The sequence below is a fragment of the Sorex araneus genome, chromosome 4 (assembly GCF_027595985.1).
Source record: "Sorex araneus isolate mSorAra2 chromosome 4, mSorAra2.pri, whole genome shotgun sequence".
In the NCBI taxonomy this organism is placed as follows: domain Eukaryota; kingdom Metazoa; phylum Chordata; class Mammalia; order Eulipotyphla; family Soricidae; genus Sorex; species Sorex araneus.
The window spans coordinates 203,940,426-203,957,073 of NC_073305.1; the positions used below are offsets into that span (position 1 = coordinate 203,940,426).

The following is a 16,648-nucleotide window of genomic DNA, read 5'->3' on the forward strand; positions in this document are numbered from 1 at the left end:
GAGTATTTCTCAAGATAGTAATGGCTGTAAAAAGCACACAATCATTATTATTATTTTTTTTTTTAAAGTTTAGGGATATGTTTTATTATTCTAGATAGGAAAACACAACCCGTGAAGGTCTCTCTGCCTCTACAATCATTATTTTTAATGGTGAAAAACTGAAAGCATTCCTGCTGAGATCAGGAACAAGGCAAGTATGTCCACTGTCTTTTTTGTTCAATACAGAATCTGAAGTCTGAGCAACTGCAATTGGGCAAGAAAAAGAAATCAAAGGTGCGCCTTCTGCCCAGAGATGAACCGGAGCCGAGGCACGAGAAGCAGACCCTCCGCGCCTATAGACTGTGATCCTGAGGTCTCCTAACCCATTTTGGCACCAGAGCGGATTCTTGCAGCCATCCATTTTGACTGTGAACTGAGCTAAAATATTAGAAACCCAAAACCGCGCAGCCGCTATTGCGGCCGCATGGACTCAAACTCTTCACTCTCAGCAATGAAGAGAAATTATTAGATGATGCCTATTCAGCAGGCCTGATTGTTGGGGAAAATTTCCAGTCAACAATAGTGAGTTCTGTATGGAAATATGGAATGTACTCAAGATATATAGAGAATAATGGGAATATCATTAGCTACCTAGATGGGGGGTGGGGTGGGAGGGGGGTGTATTGGGGTTCTTGGTGGTGGAACGGGTGCACTAGTGAAGGGATGGTGGTTTAATCAGTATTTGACTGTGACTTAAACCTGAAAGCTTTGTGTTTTTTTTCTTTTTTTCACGGTGGTTCAATAAAATATTTCTTTAAAAAAAAAAAAAAGAAATCAAAGGGATCCAAACTGGAAAGAAGAAATCCAATTGTCACAGTTTGCAGATGACATGGTAACAGATGAGACCCTGAAGAGTCCACCAGAGAAGTGTCTAGAAACAGTAAATTGATTCAGCAAAGGGATAAGCTACAAAGTCAACACACAAAAACTAGTTCACAGGCACACCACAGCCTCTGCCACGTAAGCAGCACATCGTTCCGGCTGGAAGGCTAATCTCAGAAGAGATGCTAAGCTGATGAGATTCACAGGTCCGTGTCTTTGGGCTGCAAACTCTGGGGCCTCCTCAGGAGCGAGGCAGGCTGAGTTCCTGCTCTACCGAGGCCCCAGATGCTGCACCCACACCCCACAGCCACCACATAAATGGCCCAGCTTCACAATATCAGAAGAGATGCCAAGCTGATAAAGCTCCTGGGTACACAGTGCACAGTCTTCAGGCTGAAAACTCTGGGGTCTTCTGAGTCAGGGTGGGCAACCTCCCACCCACCATATTGCCAGAAACCCTGCACTCGCATCCCACGGCCTTCCCATGAAAGTGGCCTTGCCCCACAGCTTTACAACTAATCTTGGAAGAGACACCAGGCCAAGGCAATTCACAGGGACACCAGTCTTGGGGCTGAAAACTAGAGTAGACTGGGGGGGGGGGGGGTGTAGGATGAGAACCATCCCAGTTCTACAGCTCCAGAAGCTCCTGGATGCCACCTCCTAAGTCCTCAACACTGACAATCCAGTAGGAGCACAGAATTTTTTTTTTTTTTACTTTTTAGGTCACACCCGGCAATGCACAGGGGTCACTCCTGCCTCTGCACTCAGGAATCACCCCTGGCAGTGCTCAGTGCTCGGGGGACCATATGGGATGCTGGGAATTGAACCCGGGTCGGCCGAGTACAAGGCAAACATCCTACCCGCTGTGCTATCACTCCAGCCCAGGAGCACAGAAAATTTTATGAGGAAGTAGCACAGAAGCCCACCAAGTTCAGTAAGCAGAAACACGGAAGGCTCAGCTAGCCTTCGACAAATAGCTCAAAAGTCCTCTGTGACTTGAATACCACGACTGTGAGATATGTAAGAATTTTCATCAGCTTGCTTATGCTGAGCTTTAAAAAAAAAATTTCACCTACCATTTTGTTCGATTTGCTTGAGCGGGCACCAGTAATGTCTCCATTGTGAGACTTGTTTTTGGCGTATCGAATACAACAACGGGATGACAGTGCTACAGCGCTACCATTTTGTTATAACAAGCAACATAAAATTAATTATTTTGTGGCTGCCAGGGAGGTGGCTTGGAAGATGGGTAGATAGGAAACTACGGACAGTGGTGGAGGGAAGGTGACACTGGTGGGGGAATTGGTGTTCCAATATTTAATGCCCAAGCAACTAATATGAACAAAATTTGTGAAACAGTGTTTAAAGTTAGAGGGAGAAAAAAAATGGGACATCAAATCAGCGTTTCTGCATGCAAAAGAAACATAGGCTAAAACCAAAAGCAATTGAATGGGGAAAAAAAAAATCTCATTCATCAACAACAGATAGAAGGTTAATATCCAGGATATATATCTAAGTAGCCACAAAGATCAATAATAACAACTACAAAAATCCCAAACCCCATCAAAAAAAAAATGGAGAGGAAAAGAACAGATACTTCTCAGAGTAAGATAGTTGGATGGCCAATGGGCACATGAAAAAGTGCTCAGCATCACTTATCATAAAGGAAATCCAGGTAAACACAAGTCCAGCTCACATCAGTAAGAATGGCAAATATAAAGAATTGTGGGCACAATCTGTTGGCAGGATGTCTTTGCTGATGGGAATGATATTTCGTTCAACCCCCCTGGAAAACAGTATGGGGAGTTCTCAGTGAACTTAGAACTGAGCTACCATATGATCCAGTACCTCAATTGTTAAACATCTATCTCCAGGACAGAAAAACTCTTTCAAAAGGCCATAAACACACCATTATTTATTGTATCACTACATAAAATAGCTGAAATATGGAATCCGCCTAGGTGCCGTAAGTGGATCACGAAGACGTGGTATATACATATGCAATGGGACACTATGCAGATTTAAGGAACAAGGAAACCATATAATTCGCTGCAACGTGAATGGGACTGGGTATGTTAAACGAGCCAGAAGGAAGACCAGTCATTTCACTTCTATGTGGCATTTAGAATAACTGGACAAGGGAATGTAAGGTAGTAAAGGGTGGATGCCTAGGTCACTCTTGACCCCAAAGTATAGGAGGAGGAGAACAAGGAGGAGAGAAATTGAGGGGGGGGGGTGGGCAGGCAGGAGGAAACATGGGAACATTTGTGGACAGAACCTGACACTGGTGGTGGGATCAGTGTTGAAATATTATATGCCTAAAACCCAACTAATAATAACTTTGTAAATCTTGTTGTTTTTTTTTTAAAGCCAAACGGTATTTCCTATGGATTCATCATTCCTGTAGATGTTACCTTTTTAGAAGTTACTGGAACATTCAAGGTGATCTTTAGTAAAGCAGTGGGAAGACAGCATATGGTTACATTCCATTTGTTTACCAACCTTAAGCAGCGGCCATGTTTTCATTAATTCCTGTCAACCACATAAACATAAACCTACAGGAATTTCCAGAACAAGAATCTCTAAGAACTCTGCTTCTATCTTCTGGAAGTTAGAAATGACCTGTAGAAATGAAGTTAAAGGAAGTTTGCAGCAGCGCTTTTCGACCACTGGTCCAGAGGTATGAAAAAAGACCAAGTTAATTTTAGCCTCTTCTTCAAATGTTTAGTACAGCATAAGAATAATGGCAGCACAACTTCCACAGGGTAACTTCTACATTTATTTTATACCAAAAAAGTTATGTGCAACAAATAAACATTCTTACATATTTACATTTGTTTTTTTACCAGTTAGCAAAACTGTGTCCTAAATCTCTGATAAAGAATATTTCTATCTATATTAAAGGGAAAATCTGCCCAGTGAACTCAGTTTGAAATTAATTTACTCTGGAGCTTAAAGCACTAGTAATAAATATTTTGATGGAACATACTATACAGATCATACACCTAATACTTAGGCCATGCTTAATACAGTTTTATAATAAAGCATTTCATGTTTTCTGGGCCAATTAAAAAAAAAAAAAAAGAAAAGTTTAACCAATAAGACTGGACTCCCACCCTAACCCCTTTTGTTTTATCAAAGGGTCGTTCTCACAAGTTAGGAATCACTTAAGTGCTGCCTAAGTGTCTGAAGAGAAATGTTTCACCAATTCTTGTGTTTGGGGGCAAAATACAAGAGGAAGAAGGTTGCATATGATAGATATTACTTGCCAAATACGAGAGTGAGTTTCTTGTTGGCCTAATACTGATTTTCAAGAGAAGAGCTCCTGTCAGCACTCAGAGATTGCAAGCACTGGCACCAATCTTGGTTATGAAGGAACTGTTGAAATAACTCTGCACATTTGCTGGCCTAACAAATATAAATGAAATACAAGCAAACTTGTCAACACATAGTTTTAATTTCACTGTAATCTTGGTCCTGTATACACTTAGTAGGTCCAAAGATCTCTTCAACCGAATTTTAGATCTTGGTCTATTTTATGAAGTCATTTTTTTTCAGTATTCTTTAAAAGTAATGGATGTAAAGAGAGGCTACATATATCAAGTAAAAGTAATTTCTGGCAGACACCTGAGTTAGTTTACCCTCACTGACAACTAGCTGCAATGGAAAAACCAAATAAAATCTTTTCCTTTTCTCTTGGGTTCTGGGTCATTCCAACGATGCTCAGGGGTTACTCCTGACTCTGGACTCTGGAATTACTCCTGATGGTGCTTTGGGAACTATATGGGTTGCCCGGGATAGAGTTCGGGTAGGCTGTGTGCAAGGCAAGCACCTTATCTACTGTACTATTGCTCCGGCCCCCCAAATGAAATCCTTTAAACCACATAGGTTTCTTAGAATTTGTCATCTGACCTGTTGTTATTGTTTCCTCGAATATGGCTACCCAGAGTCATTTCAAAACCAAGGATAGAATATTCCGGGGTGGGGGGTTAGTGATTCTCTTTCCCCCTTAATCTGTTCATCAACACTGGTGGCTGATAATGCTTAAATATTTATTCTAATCCTGGGCTGGATAGGACAGGGATTAAGGTGTTGCCTACAGACAGCTGACCCAGGTTTGACACCCAGTACCACAGATATGGTCCCCCAAGCCTTACCTGGAGTGAGCCCCTCTGCACAGAGCTAGGCATAGCCCCTGAGCACTGCTGAGTGTGATCCAACCCCCAATCCCCCAAGTGACAATCCTGAAATCTTGTACCAGGGTGTTTTCTCCTTTTCCTAGGATGGTAGAGAATGTAGAGGGAAGCCTCAATTCTCCCAAGGTAAAAATACCACGTCACACCCACAGGGGGCTCTGTTGCATATGGAGTTGTTGGCACAATAACGCTGTTGTTTCTGGCAGCATATGTACATTGTTCAATGAGAAAAGGATAATGCTTCTGGGGTCACGGGAATGTGGCAAAAAAAATTTATATAACAAACTATGTTTTCACCAAGGCTTAATTAAAAAAGCAATGTAAAAACTAGGAGATTCTCTTACATTTCTTTTTCATTTTCTCATGTTGAGTTGAAGACATTTGCAGGAATGCAACATTACGACAAGCTTTAACTATACTTTGCTGAGTTTTACAAAACGTGATGAAAAGCCATTTTCATTTGGGACACAAGGAACTTGTTTAGCACAACTGGTGTTATACAGAGGTCGTAACCGTTAAGCCATTTCCACTCTTAGGAAAGGCAAGCAGCAAACTGCTGAGTAGAACTAGAAGCATTGTCACTAGATGACCTCCCTGTTTCTCAGACACCAGACATCCATCCAATCACTGTTTTCTAGACTTCTTTAACTATAGAGATAAGAACAGTACATACATAAAACAGGCATTGAAATATTCACATTCATGGGACAACATAAACTTCGATGAAATCTGAATTAACTTATCTTTACAAAATGGTTAAAACTAGTTAAAAATTCACTACGGTTCAGATTTGATACCTGCTTTGGGCCAGAAGAACGTTGCATCAATTATGACAGTTGGAAACTGCTGAACAGTTAGTTGCTGACTTGACACATTATGGTTTACAGAGTAGAGTCTGTCCCTTCCCTTCAAAAAGAAGGTAAATAAAGCACTCAAAAGTACTGATCTGTTTTTAACAATGATTAATCGAATTGTAAGCAAAACATTACTACGACTCAACCTAAGGAATAAAATAATCATAGAGAACCTTTCTGCGGAATACAAGGTTTTGACTTTGCAGTAAGAAAGGAAGGACACTTCTGCCCAAGTTCAACACACAAAATATTTGGTTTGAGATTTAAGACAGAAGGCACTTTTAACATTCTGATTTAAGATGGTAACTGTAGAAACATACTCTCACAATTTCATCTGAATTTATTCAAATGCTTTTCTAAAATTCTGCATGTGTAGTTATTAAAAGAGTAGTGACGACATTACTGTAGATATTTCTACCTATGTTATTCCTCCTGGTTAAGCGAACTGAGCAGTGTGTCAGCCCTGACGTTTAGAAATCCAAAGACGGAAACACTAGACTTAAGATTGGTTAGTGCAGAAAGAAACGGAGAAAACACTACGTGACAGAGCCACCCGAGAGCATCCTGCTCTGGAGCAACTGTGCCCAGACTGGTTATTTCAAAGTCGGAATACTGTGTGGCTGACTGGCACCAGTATCAGGCAAAAGTGTCAGCATGAAAATTGAGCTGTTGTGAGACTTTACCAACAAGGCCATATTAGTATTTCCAGCTTTTTTTCCCAAGAAATCTCCTTTTTCCCATCCTTAGTGTTCTGAAGGCCTTGGCTTTAAAGGTCTGTTCACCTGTCTCGTTCTGTAAGGTTATAACTGATCCAGTTTTATGATTACATGCAAACTTGAATCTCCATTTTTAGTTCCTTTTGGAGGACGGAGATGAAAGGGAACCAACCACCCTCTTCTTCCGTTTTCAATACTGGACCCATAGCTAGCAGTACTTTTTGTAAAATGCTCTGTGTGGACTCACTATTTCTCCCGTCAGCACTGAGCTGAAAATGCTTCATTGCTACACTTCAACTAAGTGGTACAGTAAGTTCTGCAGGGATGGATCCAATATTTCTACCTTTATTTACAAATATCACATAAATGGATTCTAGTTGAATCTACATGTTTAAATCCATCAGCTAAAAACATATTACATATTGTAAACATGGCAATATTTAATACAGTATCTATTCTAAAATATTTTCATGTCATGATCACATTTGTTATACCTGAAATTTAATTTATACACATTAGAGAATTACTAGCAATGGTTGCTTACTTTACAATTGAGGGTAGAGGGCTAGGACTACATTTTATTATTTTGAAAACATCCTCAAAGTAAAGTTAAAGCTTGTCTCTGATTGGCTTGGCGTATCTTTTTTTTTTTTGTATCCGTGTTTAAAATGAAGATTGACACCGAAAATTGCTAGGGCCCCTTCTAATTCACAGGATTTTTTAAAAAACCAGTTTAAGATTCTGAGGGAAAGTGTCATTTGTGAAGAATAAAAAACAAAAACAAAACAAACAAACAAACAAAAAAAAACTGCTGCAAAATAAACTTAATGGAAAAGGGGACTTGAGACTGTCAGGTAGAAAGTCCTGCTGGGCGTCAGTCCTGCTTGGGCGGCAGTTGCCTTTTCCAGGCCTCGTTCAAGTAAACTAGTCGTTTGTAGTTGATGATAAGAAGTATGAAGTTCAGCACGTATGTGACGACACAGATGATGCAAAACTCCTTCAGCACAAAGTACAGAATGTAGGCCAGGTACAAAGAGCCTACCACAGACGCGATGGAGGAGGTCATGAGGATTAAAGCTGCAACTGCACTTGCTGTCATGCCTGCAAGAGAAGGAACACCTGGCTCAATTAAACCTGACACTGCACAGACGGTGTTGGAGTTAACAGGAAACATTCTGTTGTTTGCTGCGGCTCTGGCATACTGATCTTACTGAAGAAACACTATATAATTTGATTTTAAGAGGGCTGGAGAGACAGCAGAAAGGGTGATTGCCTCACACGCAGCCCACCCAGGTTCAATCCCTGGTACCCCATGCGGTCCCCTGAGCACTACCAGGAGTGATTCTCGAGTGCAGAGCCAGGAGTAACCCCTGAGCATTGCTGGGTGTGGCCCTCCCCCCCCCAAAAAAAGTCTACAGATCAGGACCGGAGTGATAGTACGGCAGGTCAGCTCTTGCCTTGCACATAGATGACCCAGGTTTGATCCCAGCCACCACTTGTTTTGGGTGTGGCCCCAAAACAAACAAACAAACAAACAAACAAACTAATTGCAGGTCAGGGAGAATTTGTAAAGGGGTTAAGGTACGTGACTTGAATGTGACCGACCCCAATTCAATCCCTGTCTCTGCATATGGTCCCTTCAGGACAGTAGTTTCTATTTGGCCCTTATTTATTCAGGAGTGATTTACGAGCACAGGCCCAGGAAGGAAGAAGCCCTCAGCACTACCAGGTGTGGCCCCCCAACCTCCTCACACCACCAATGACCCCCCCAAAAGAATTAAACTACAAGTCTGTTTTGTTAAGATTATGCTGATTGTACAGTTATCAGTTTTATAGCTGCTTCTGACTTGCCAAAATATTCAAATTCAAAATTCAAATATTGCTTATTTCATAAACTAAGTCAAAGAAAATAACGTAATCCTGCAATCAATGGAGCTGCTTGTGAAACTGACAGCCCACCTCTCCTAGTGGATAAACTGAGCAGAAACCATTCGGTGAGTCCTCCCCTGGCCTTTCTGCTGAATGAAAATTTGTTTTTCTGTGTTAGGAAAAAACTGATAAAAAATTAACAATGGGAGATGATTCTAACAACATGTTGCTGGAAAAGTAAAAGTACCTGGGATAAATATTTCAGAAAAAGTTCACCATGATGAATGAGTGGAAGCACAGTGGCCGTTGGTGTCATGTAGTCACTGTCATGTAGTAGGGGAAAAAAATGACAGTTGTGTGCACTAAACCAGAGCTTCCAAGACAAAAAAAAAACAATAACCAGAATATTTTATTCCATCTGACATCTTCACATATATATTTTTTGTATAGCCAAGAGTACTGAAAATATGTATGTTCATTTTCTTCTACCTAGCAACTATTGGTTAAAATCACAGAAAAAGGGCAAACAGCTAACAGCTGAAGGTGGGTTCGAAGCGATGAGCTGAATGGAGCCACTGCTGCCTGAGGAGTGAGAAGGCGTCGCCCAGCCACAGAAACTCCACTTGCTTATCAGATCAGGTAGCCCTGGAGCTGGTGCTTTAACGAGACCCTCCAAGATGACTAAGATACTGTAAATCACTTGTGCCAGAAGCTGGAAAGTCTGACTGGCCAGATTGCATAAATAAACGATTTACTGCACCCCGCCCACACGCATGCATTCATGTGCTGCCTATGGAGGCTTCCCCCTGGAGTGGCAGGCAGGGCTCCCCCAGCCAGCAAAGCCTAAGTTAGTTCCTACTTGGCCCTGCACTGAAACAGCCGGCTGACTTCACTTACTGCTAAGCACTTAAACATTTTAAAGATTAATACTTATCCAAAAGTTTCAAAATTACATGGACATTATTTAATATCATGATTACACCCTAGGTCTATTATACTGCTAAATATCCTAATATGTATAAAGCACTTAAAATTCCATAAAGACCTGCTATTCTTCTGTTTTCGTTTTTCTGGGGCACACTGCGCAGTGCTCAGGGGTGGTGCTTGGGGGACCATGACATACACCCACACTGTGAAGCACATGCTCTAGCTGAGTCACCTCCCTAGCCCAATCCCAGCTATTAAATAAGTGCTATTTTATCTAATAAATACTTGTCCTGATATGATATAGTTGGTGGCCAGGGAGAAAAATCTCCATGGTGGGGCTGGAGAAGTGTCCTGTGTCAAGGCCTCAGTTTGAGTCCACCCTCCCACGCCCCCAAGCGAAGTCCCTTCCCATCCAGCATCACAGGTGGAGCTCCACAACATTTTTTTTTTTTTAATCACGATGGATTTATACGGTGCTACAGCCCTGAATAAATAAATGATGGCACAATCAGGCAATGAACTACTGTTACAGAAAGATGCCCAAGATGTTTAAGCCAAAGAGAAAACAAAAATAAACTGTAGAACAGTGTCTATTCTTTTAATTTGAAAAAAAGGAGAATCAGGGCTGGAAAGATGGTATAGTGGGTGAGGCTTGCATGAGCTTTGCATGGGGCTGACTAGGATTTGATCCTCAGCACCCCACATGGTCACCTGAGCCCTGCCAGGAGTGATCCTTGGCACAGAGCCAGGACTAAGCCCTCAGCACCGTCAGGTGTCTCTCTCCTCTCTTTCTCACTCTCTCTCTCTCTCTCTTTCTCTCTCTCTCTCTCTCACACACACACACACACACACACACATTAAGATTTGTATTTTCGAAAGAAACATCTACAAGAAGCAGCAGCTACCAATCAGGAATGAGAGATGAAAAAACAAGGGAAATTTTTTGTATGAATTTACTTTTGTGGAAAAAAAATTTAAATGTATTTTCAAAAATTAGATGAATAGCCTGGAAAACTTAGAAGAATTCAAACTCATCTTTATAAAGATGCTGGTATATAAAATAAAGGTGAATACATAAAATATAAATAAAAAACATATGATACACAATTGTAAGTGTGTAGAAGGTACAGAAGGTAGCTCAAAGGCTGGAGTGCACCCTGTGCATGCAGGAGGCTTGGGTTCAACCCCCAGAACAAGATACCCCAAATACCTTCAGAAGTGAGCCCCAAGCACTGCGCAAGGAGTAGCCGTGAGTATGTCCAGGTGTGGTTCAAAAACGAAACAAAAATCACGAGAAAGTGTATATGATAGAAACACGTCTCATCTCTTTCCAGAAATGAACACAGTCAAAAATCTTTCTTATTTTGTGTTGCAGGGATCAAACTCAGGCCTCATAGATGCAAGGCAAATCTACCACTGAGCTACAATCCCAAACCCAGAACTAATTTTTCTTGGACTTTATTTAAAATCCATACAAAACCAGTAGAAACAAAAGTAAAAAAAATCTCACCCCAACCACCAGCTACACACACACACACACATACACACACACACACACACCACACACACTGTTGTGCCACATTTGTTTTGCCACATTTGTTTTTGATTTTCACTATACTGGCTTTGATCTTTCCAGGTTACCACATGTAGACCTACTTTTTCCTAAAATGGTTACATAGTATTTTCTAGTATGGATGAACCTGATTTAACAAATGTTACATTTTGCTAAGCTACTCTATGTTCTCTATGTTATTTTAAGCTGTACAGTTTTGAATATTCTTATGCATATTTTTGTTTCTTAAGCAAATATGAAGACTTCGGCAACTTAAGACTTGAGAAAAATAGTGGTTTACAATTCGCCTCATAAAAAGTGATCATCAGGGCAGGGAGGTATCCCAGCAGCTGGGGCCTGAATTCAGTTCCTGGAACACATGTCCACATGACACTGTCAGGTGTGGCCCGGGTAGCGCTGACCCCACAGTGCCCGAGCAGAGCTGCATTTTCTAGCCCGTGTACTGAACCAATGGCCTGGTTAGCCAAATACAGCTGGTGGGGCCTCCAGACCTCCCCAATATAGCTTGGGCGCCCCCTGAACATCACAGGTCCAGAAAAGCTGACAGAGGACACAAAGGCAAAAAGAGGGAGCATTTTATTCTTACATTATAAAAACTTTGGCTCAATCAAAGTTCATAATTAAAAAGAGAAGAAATCAAAATACAATAAAATTAAAATGATGGCAATCACTGTGTAACTATTAAATTCCAAAATTTTTCAGGAAACAGTTTAAAAAATGAGGATGATAAAACTTCAGGGAAACTGTCCAGTGACAGAAAAGCAATTTTGGTAGATTAAGAAAGAAACAACAAAAGTTTTGTGTGTGGTACTAGGAATTGAACCAGGGCCTCATCTCATCCACATTTTATTTTATTTATTTTTATTTTTAAAAAATATTTTTATTTTACTTTTTGCTTTTTTTGGGTCACACCCGGCAATGCACTGGGGTTACTTCCTGGCTCTGCACTCAGGAATTACTCCTGGCGGGGCTCAGGGGACCATATGGGACGCTGGGATTCGAACCCGGGTTGGCTGCGTGCAAGGCAAATGCCCTACCTGCAGTGCTATCGCTCCAGCCCCTCATCCACATTTTAAAGCGAGCACATCTCTGACCCTATATGTGGATTTTTTTGTTTTTGTTTTTTGACTTGTTTCTTTGGTTTTGGGGCCACACCCAGTGGTGCTCAGGAGTCACTGGCCAAACTCAGAACCATGAAGTGCCAGGGACCAAATCAGGGTCAGCCACATGACATGAGCTTTAGCCAGAGACGGGGGATGTACTATCACTCTGGCCTTCCTATCTATGCTTTTCGACTCATTCCGACCATATTTGGATATTCTGTGAGAAGAATTTTAGAGAAAAATGGTCACCAGTTTTATTTAGAACAGGGAAGAAAAAAAACTGGGCCAGATAGTTCAAAGGGCTAAGAAGGCATGCTTTGCATGCAAGAGTCCTGGGTTTGATCTCCACGCACTAATGGTCCCCCAAGCATTGCTGGTTGTGCTCCCTAGAAAAACAAATGAAACTCTTAAAAAAAATAATAATAACAAAACACTTTAAGAGGACAGAAAACAGAAAAGTAATCACGTAAAATTAAGTGAAAACAAACGACCATGGAAACAGTGAATATGTGAAAGTCATAGGTTTCTATCATTATTAATATTTTCTTGATGCATACTATTTTTAAATAGCTACAGAGCATACAAAGTGAGGGAAAATATTTCCAGGGAAGACTGGAGTATTAATTCCTCTGTATAGGAGTGGTTTTTCTGGACATCCTGTTTTGCTGCTAGAGCTATCAGCATCACCAAAATTCTAGTGACCAAAGTTTTCACAACACAAAAAAGGTGCTAGGAACTAATGGTTCTATCATTAACTAACTTTTTAAAATTTCAAGACACCAGGTAAAGACAAAGTATGTAAATGGAATGGAATAAAAGAACCTAACTTTTGTTATTGCTATATAAATACTTACCAAGTAATAACTGTAGTATATAAAATATAAGTCCAAAGACACTGTTTGGCTGGTTTAATACACCATCCTTTCCAAAAATGGAACCCAAAAGACCAAATCCTCGACCCCATCTGTAAAATAAGGAAAATCAGTAAACCTATATTTGAGTTTTCCTAGTTTGAAAAATGTAAAATTATCTTTTTGTCATGTTAATAAACCCCTCCAAATCTCTAAGTTACCGACTGCTATAAATCTACTTTCCAAAAGGTTTAAGACGAATCTTTTTTCTAATGGCACCAGTATCTGTAGAGAAAATGCTCTCATAATGATAGCCAGTATCTCTCAGCAGCAGCGCCAGCGACATTTTAGACTAAAGAACTCTGTGTGGTGGGAGACTGTTGAGAGCATCACAGGGGTCGAGAGAAAACCCTGGCCCAGGAGCTGCACGTGTCGGGGCTCCCTCACCACCTTCCACAGCGCTGAGAACCAACAGCCAGTTAGAAGTGTCCCTGGGGGCAAAACCACCCACAGGTGCAAGCCACTGTCAGAAGCTCTGAATCACTCATTCCAAGTTTGTAGAGACAAGAGGATGTGCATACACTGGGCACCGTATCACAAACCACAGTTCTTTCCCGGAACCGTATCTCAGAAGTACAACACTGAAGGCCAGAGGGAGGGAGTTCAATGGACTGAGCACATAATTTGCATGCAGGAGAACCTCAGGTTGGGTTCCTGGCACCCACCACAGCCACGAGTGGCCCCTGACAACTACAGCATGTGAGTCGAAAACACAAAACAAAAACAGTAAAACTGAAACACTGTATCAGTTTTTGACTTCAAAATCTGCACGTGAGGGTCAGACACAGTCCAAGGATTAAGGTCTCACTGCACGCTCGGACCCCAGCACCATCTGGCTTCCGGTACAGCAGAGCGTGACCCAACCCCCACCCCCGAAAACAAAATTATACACAGATGACCTAACATCTTCAAAATACTTTTAAAAATAGGATTTAATAAAATTTTATGCACATACTGGATTTTAAAAAGCTTAGATGATAATTTAACTGAGACCTTTCAAGACCCAAAAAGAAAACGCCAGTCATGGTTTGAAATCCACAGTGAAGCAGTCAATACAACTGACACAGTTCAGAAGAAAAATTAGAAACACAGACTAATTTTTTTGGAGGGAAGGGTAGCGGGGAGGGTAAGGCCACACGGGTCTCTGCCCTGGGCGTCCTGGCTCTGTACGCATGGCAGCGCTCAGGGCACGGTATGTGGTGCCGGGATCAAACTACATGCAAGGCAAGCACACTACCCACTGTAATAATTTTAGTCACACCACCTTAAAACCTAAGACAGATGAAGCAGTGTATGTTTAGACCACATCCAACTGTGAGCCACCAGTGGTCCACCTGCCATCAACACGTTAACAGTATTCTGTTCAAGAAATGAGTCAAGTCTTTAAACTGACAACGCTGAGCGATAATAACCCCAATTCTACAAGCAACGAGAGCTATGAAGACTTTTATTGTACAGTTACACGCTTCAAGGCACACAAAACAATTATCTTCTTTCATCCATCAGATGTGTGTTGAACATGTTTGAAACAGAGTGAGGCAAGTTAGGGCCTAGAAGTGAATCAGACAAGGTGGTACCCTTGGGGGCTCAGAGTCCATTGAGGGAAGCAAAGTAAGAAACAGGTAAACAAAAAACTAACTTTCCTCAGAAATGACCAGTCGATTAATAAATACACAGTTACCTCTGTTTCTCTACTGAGAAGGGAGGTTTTTGTAAACCAAAGCTTCTGGAAGTTTCAAAGTACACAGGACCAAGGAGACACTTTCAATCCCCAGCAAGGCATGATCCACCCTGTAGCCCTCAGCACCCACCAGCCACCACAGGAGTGACCTCCAAAGCAAAGCCAAGAGGGGTCCAAAAACAAACTCCAAATGCACATTCAGTGAGAGTAGAGTCTTGGTAGTATGAAGGTTTTATTTTAGTAGATGAGGACACGCTCAAGAATACATATTTAAAGAAAATAAAAACAATAGTCTGAGGCAATGTTCATGTCTCTTGTCCCGGGCCACACTTGAATAGACAGAAGGTCTCAGCAGAAGCTCCAGTCTGGGAAGGCTTGTTTCAGGAGTTAAGTTCCAAGTCAAATCCTGAATGACTAGCGAGCAGCATCCATCTCCTGAGAGATGTTAAGAACAAAACACCTAGAGGCAAGAATGCGAACTCAGTGTGCTAATAAGGCCACTAAGATTGACACAAATGACCAGTAGATTACAGGAGACCTCGAGGCATATCCAATTTACATTATTTATGACCTTGTTTGATGGCCACTGATGAAGAGATTAAGTTCTATTCCAATTTCAACAGGAAGTCTTTTTTCCTCCATTTCTCTACCTTAATTTTCGGTGGCATTTTAAATAGGGTAACATGAGCTTATTTATGATTACTTATTTATGGGGTTCTGTTTTCTCACATAAAACTACTTTATTTTTTGGGGCTCGAGCGACAGCACAGCATGTAGGGCTTTTGCCTTGCATGAGGCCGACCTGGGTTCGATTCCCAGCATCCCATATGGTCCCCTGAGCACCGCCAGGAGTAATTCCTGAGTGCATAAGCCAGGAGTAAACCCTGTGCATTGCCAGGTGTGACCAAAAACCAAAAAAAAAAACAAACAAAAAACCCCCTACTTTACTTTTTTTTTTTTAAAAAAAAGTTCCTAGTCCTACCTATCTAAAGTAGCAACTTAATTAAAAATCACCACCTCTGGCAATGTAAATAACTGGACATACTGTCAAAATTATCATGCAGAAACAGAAATTTTATACATTCCAGACAAATTATACATACTTGGTCACCTGAATATTTTCCTGGGGCAGGGTGAGTGGGTGGGTGGAAATGTTGCAATGCAGAAAAATACATCACTTATTAAGTAGTACACAGATAATCACTTACTAAGTAGTACACAGATAAAGCCTATTAAAGATAAACCCTAATAACACTTCCTTGTAAAACAAAATATAGACAACATCCCCTACTTCCGTTCCTTTCCACTCTAACCCCTGATGCAGAGAGGAAACCACTTAACTAATATTCCCTTTTATTTACTTCTACATTTCCAAATAATATTCTTATTCGGCTAGTTCTTGATTTATGAATTCAAAATGTATTTTAAGTTTCTAATGACCGGCCAAGATGCTACTTTTAAAAATAAATTTTATTATGAAAATGCATAATGTTTTAAATGCATACAAAATGAATAGTATAATACCATGTACTTATCATTCACTTCAAAAATTTTCATCTTCATGCATACCTGCTAACCAGTCTATTTTTCTAGGCGATAGAGATAATTAATGCACAAACCTTGACAAATGAATAAGCCTGCATAATCCACAGTCCACCCATAAGAGACATTCTCCCTCCTTTTTTTTTTTTTTTCTTTTTGGGTCACACCCAGCAATGCACAGGGGTTAGTCCTGGCTCATGCACTCAGGAATTACTTCTGGTGGTGCTCGGGGGACCATATGGGATGCTGGGAATCGAACCTGGGTCAGCCGAGTGCAAGGCAAACGCCCTACCCTCTGTGCTATCGCTCCAGCCCCAAGACATTCTCCCTCTTAAACTAAATTCTGTAATTCCTCTCAGTCTTGTGCAGAGTGGCTGGTCAGGTTTGTAGGAGTCCTATCTCCATACTAAGCTTG

The 16,648-nt window shown here is 41.1% G+C and overlaps 2 protein-coding genes across 3 annotated transcripts in view; one reads left to right on the forward strand and one right to left on the reverse strand.

Moving 5' to 3' along the window:
• The window catches only part of GUSB (glucuronidase beta), a 31,255-nt gene extending 24,625 nt beyond the window's left edge, over nucleotides 1–6,630 (forward strand). The window contains exon 13 of one of the 2 annotated variants that reach the window (XM_055134671.1): nucleotides 3,232–6,630. In XM_055134671.1, coding sequence (XP_054990646.1) covers nucleotides 3,232–3,268 — 37 coding nt within the window. In that variant the 3' untranslated portion in view covers nucleotides 3,269–6,630. Of the gene's footprint in view, nucleotides 1–225; nucleotides 810–3,231 lie in introns of those variants that run through there. The other variant, XM_055134672.1, reaches the window with a different exon arrangement.
• Nucleotides 6,631–6,956: 326 nt separating this feature from the next.
• Nucleotides 6,957–16,648, reverse strand: part of VKORC1L1 (vitamin K epoxide reductase complex subunit 1 like 1) — a 52,895-nt gene continuing 43,203 nt past the window's right edge. Inside the window, exons 2-3 of the mRNA XM_055134674.1 lie at nucleotides 12,954–13,063; nucleotides 6,957–7,728 (exon numbers count right to left, since the gene is read on the reverse strand). Of these exons, the coding sequence (XP_054990649.1) occupies nucleotides 7,502–7,728; nucleotides 12,954–13,063 (337 nt within the window). The 3' untranslated portion in view covers nucleotides 6,957–7,501. The remainder of the gene's footprint in view (nucleotides 7,729–12,953; nucleotides 13,064–16,648) is intronic.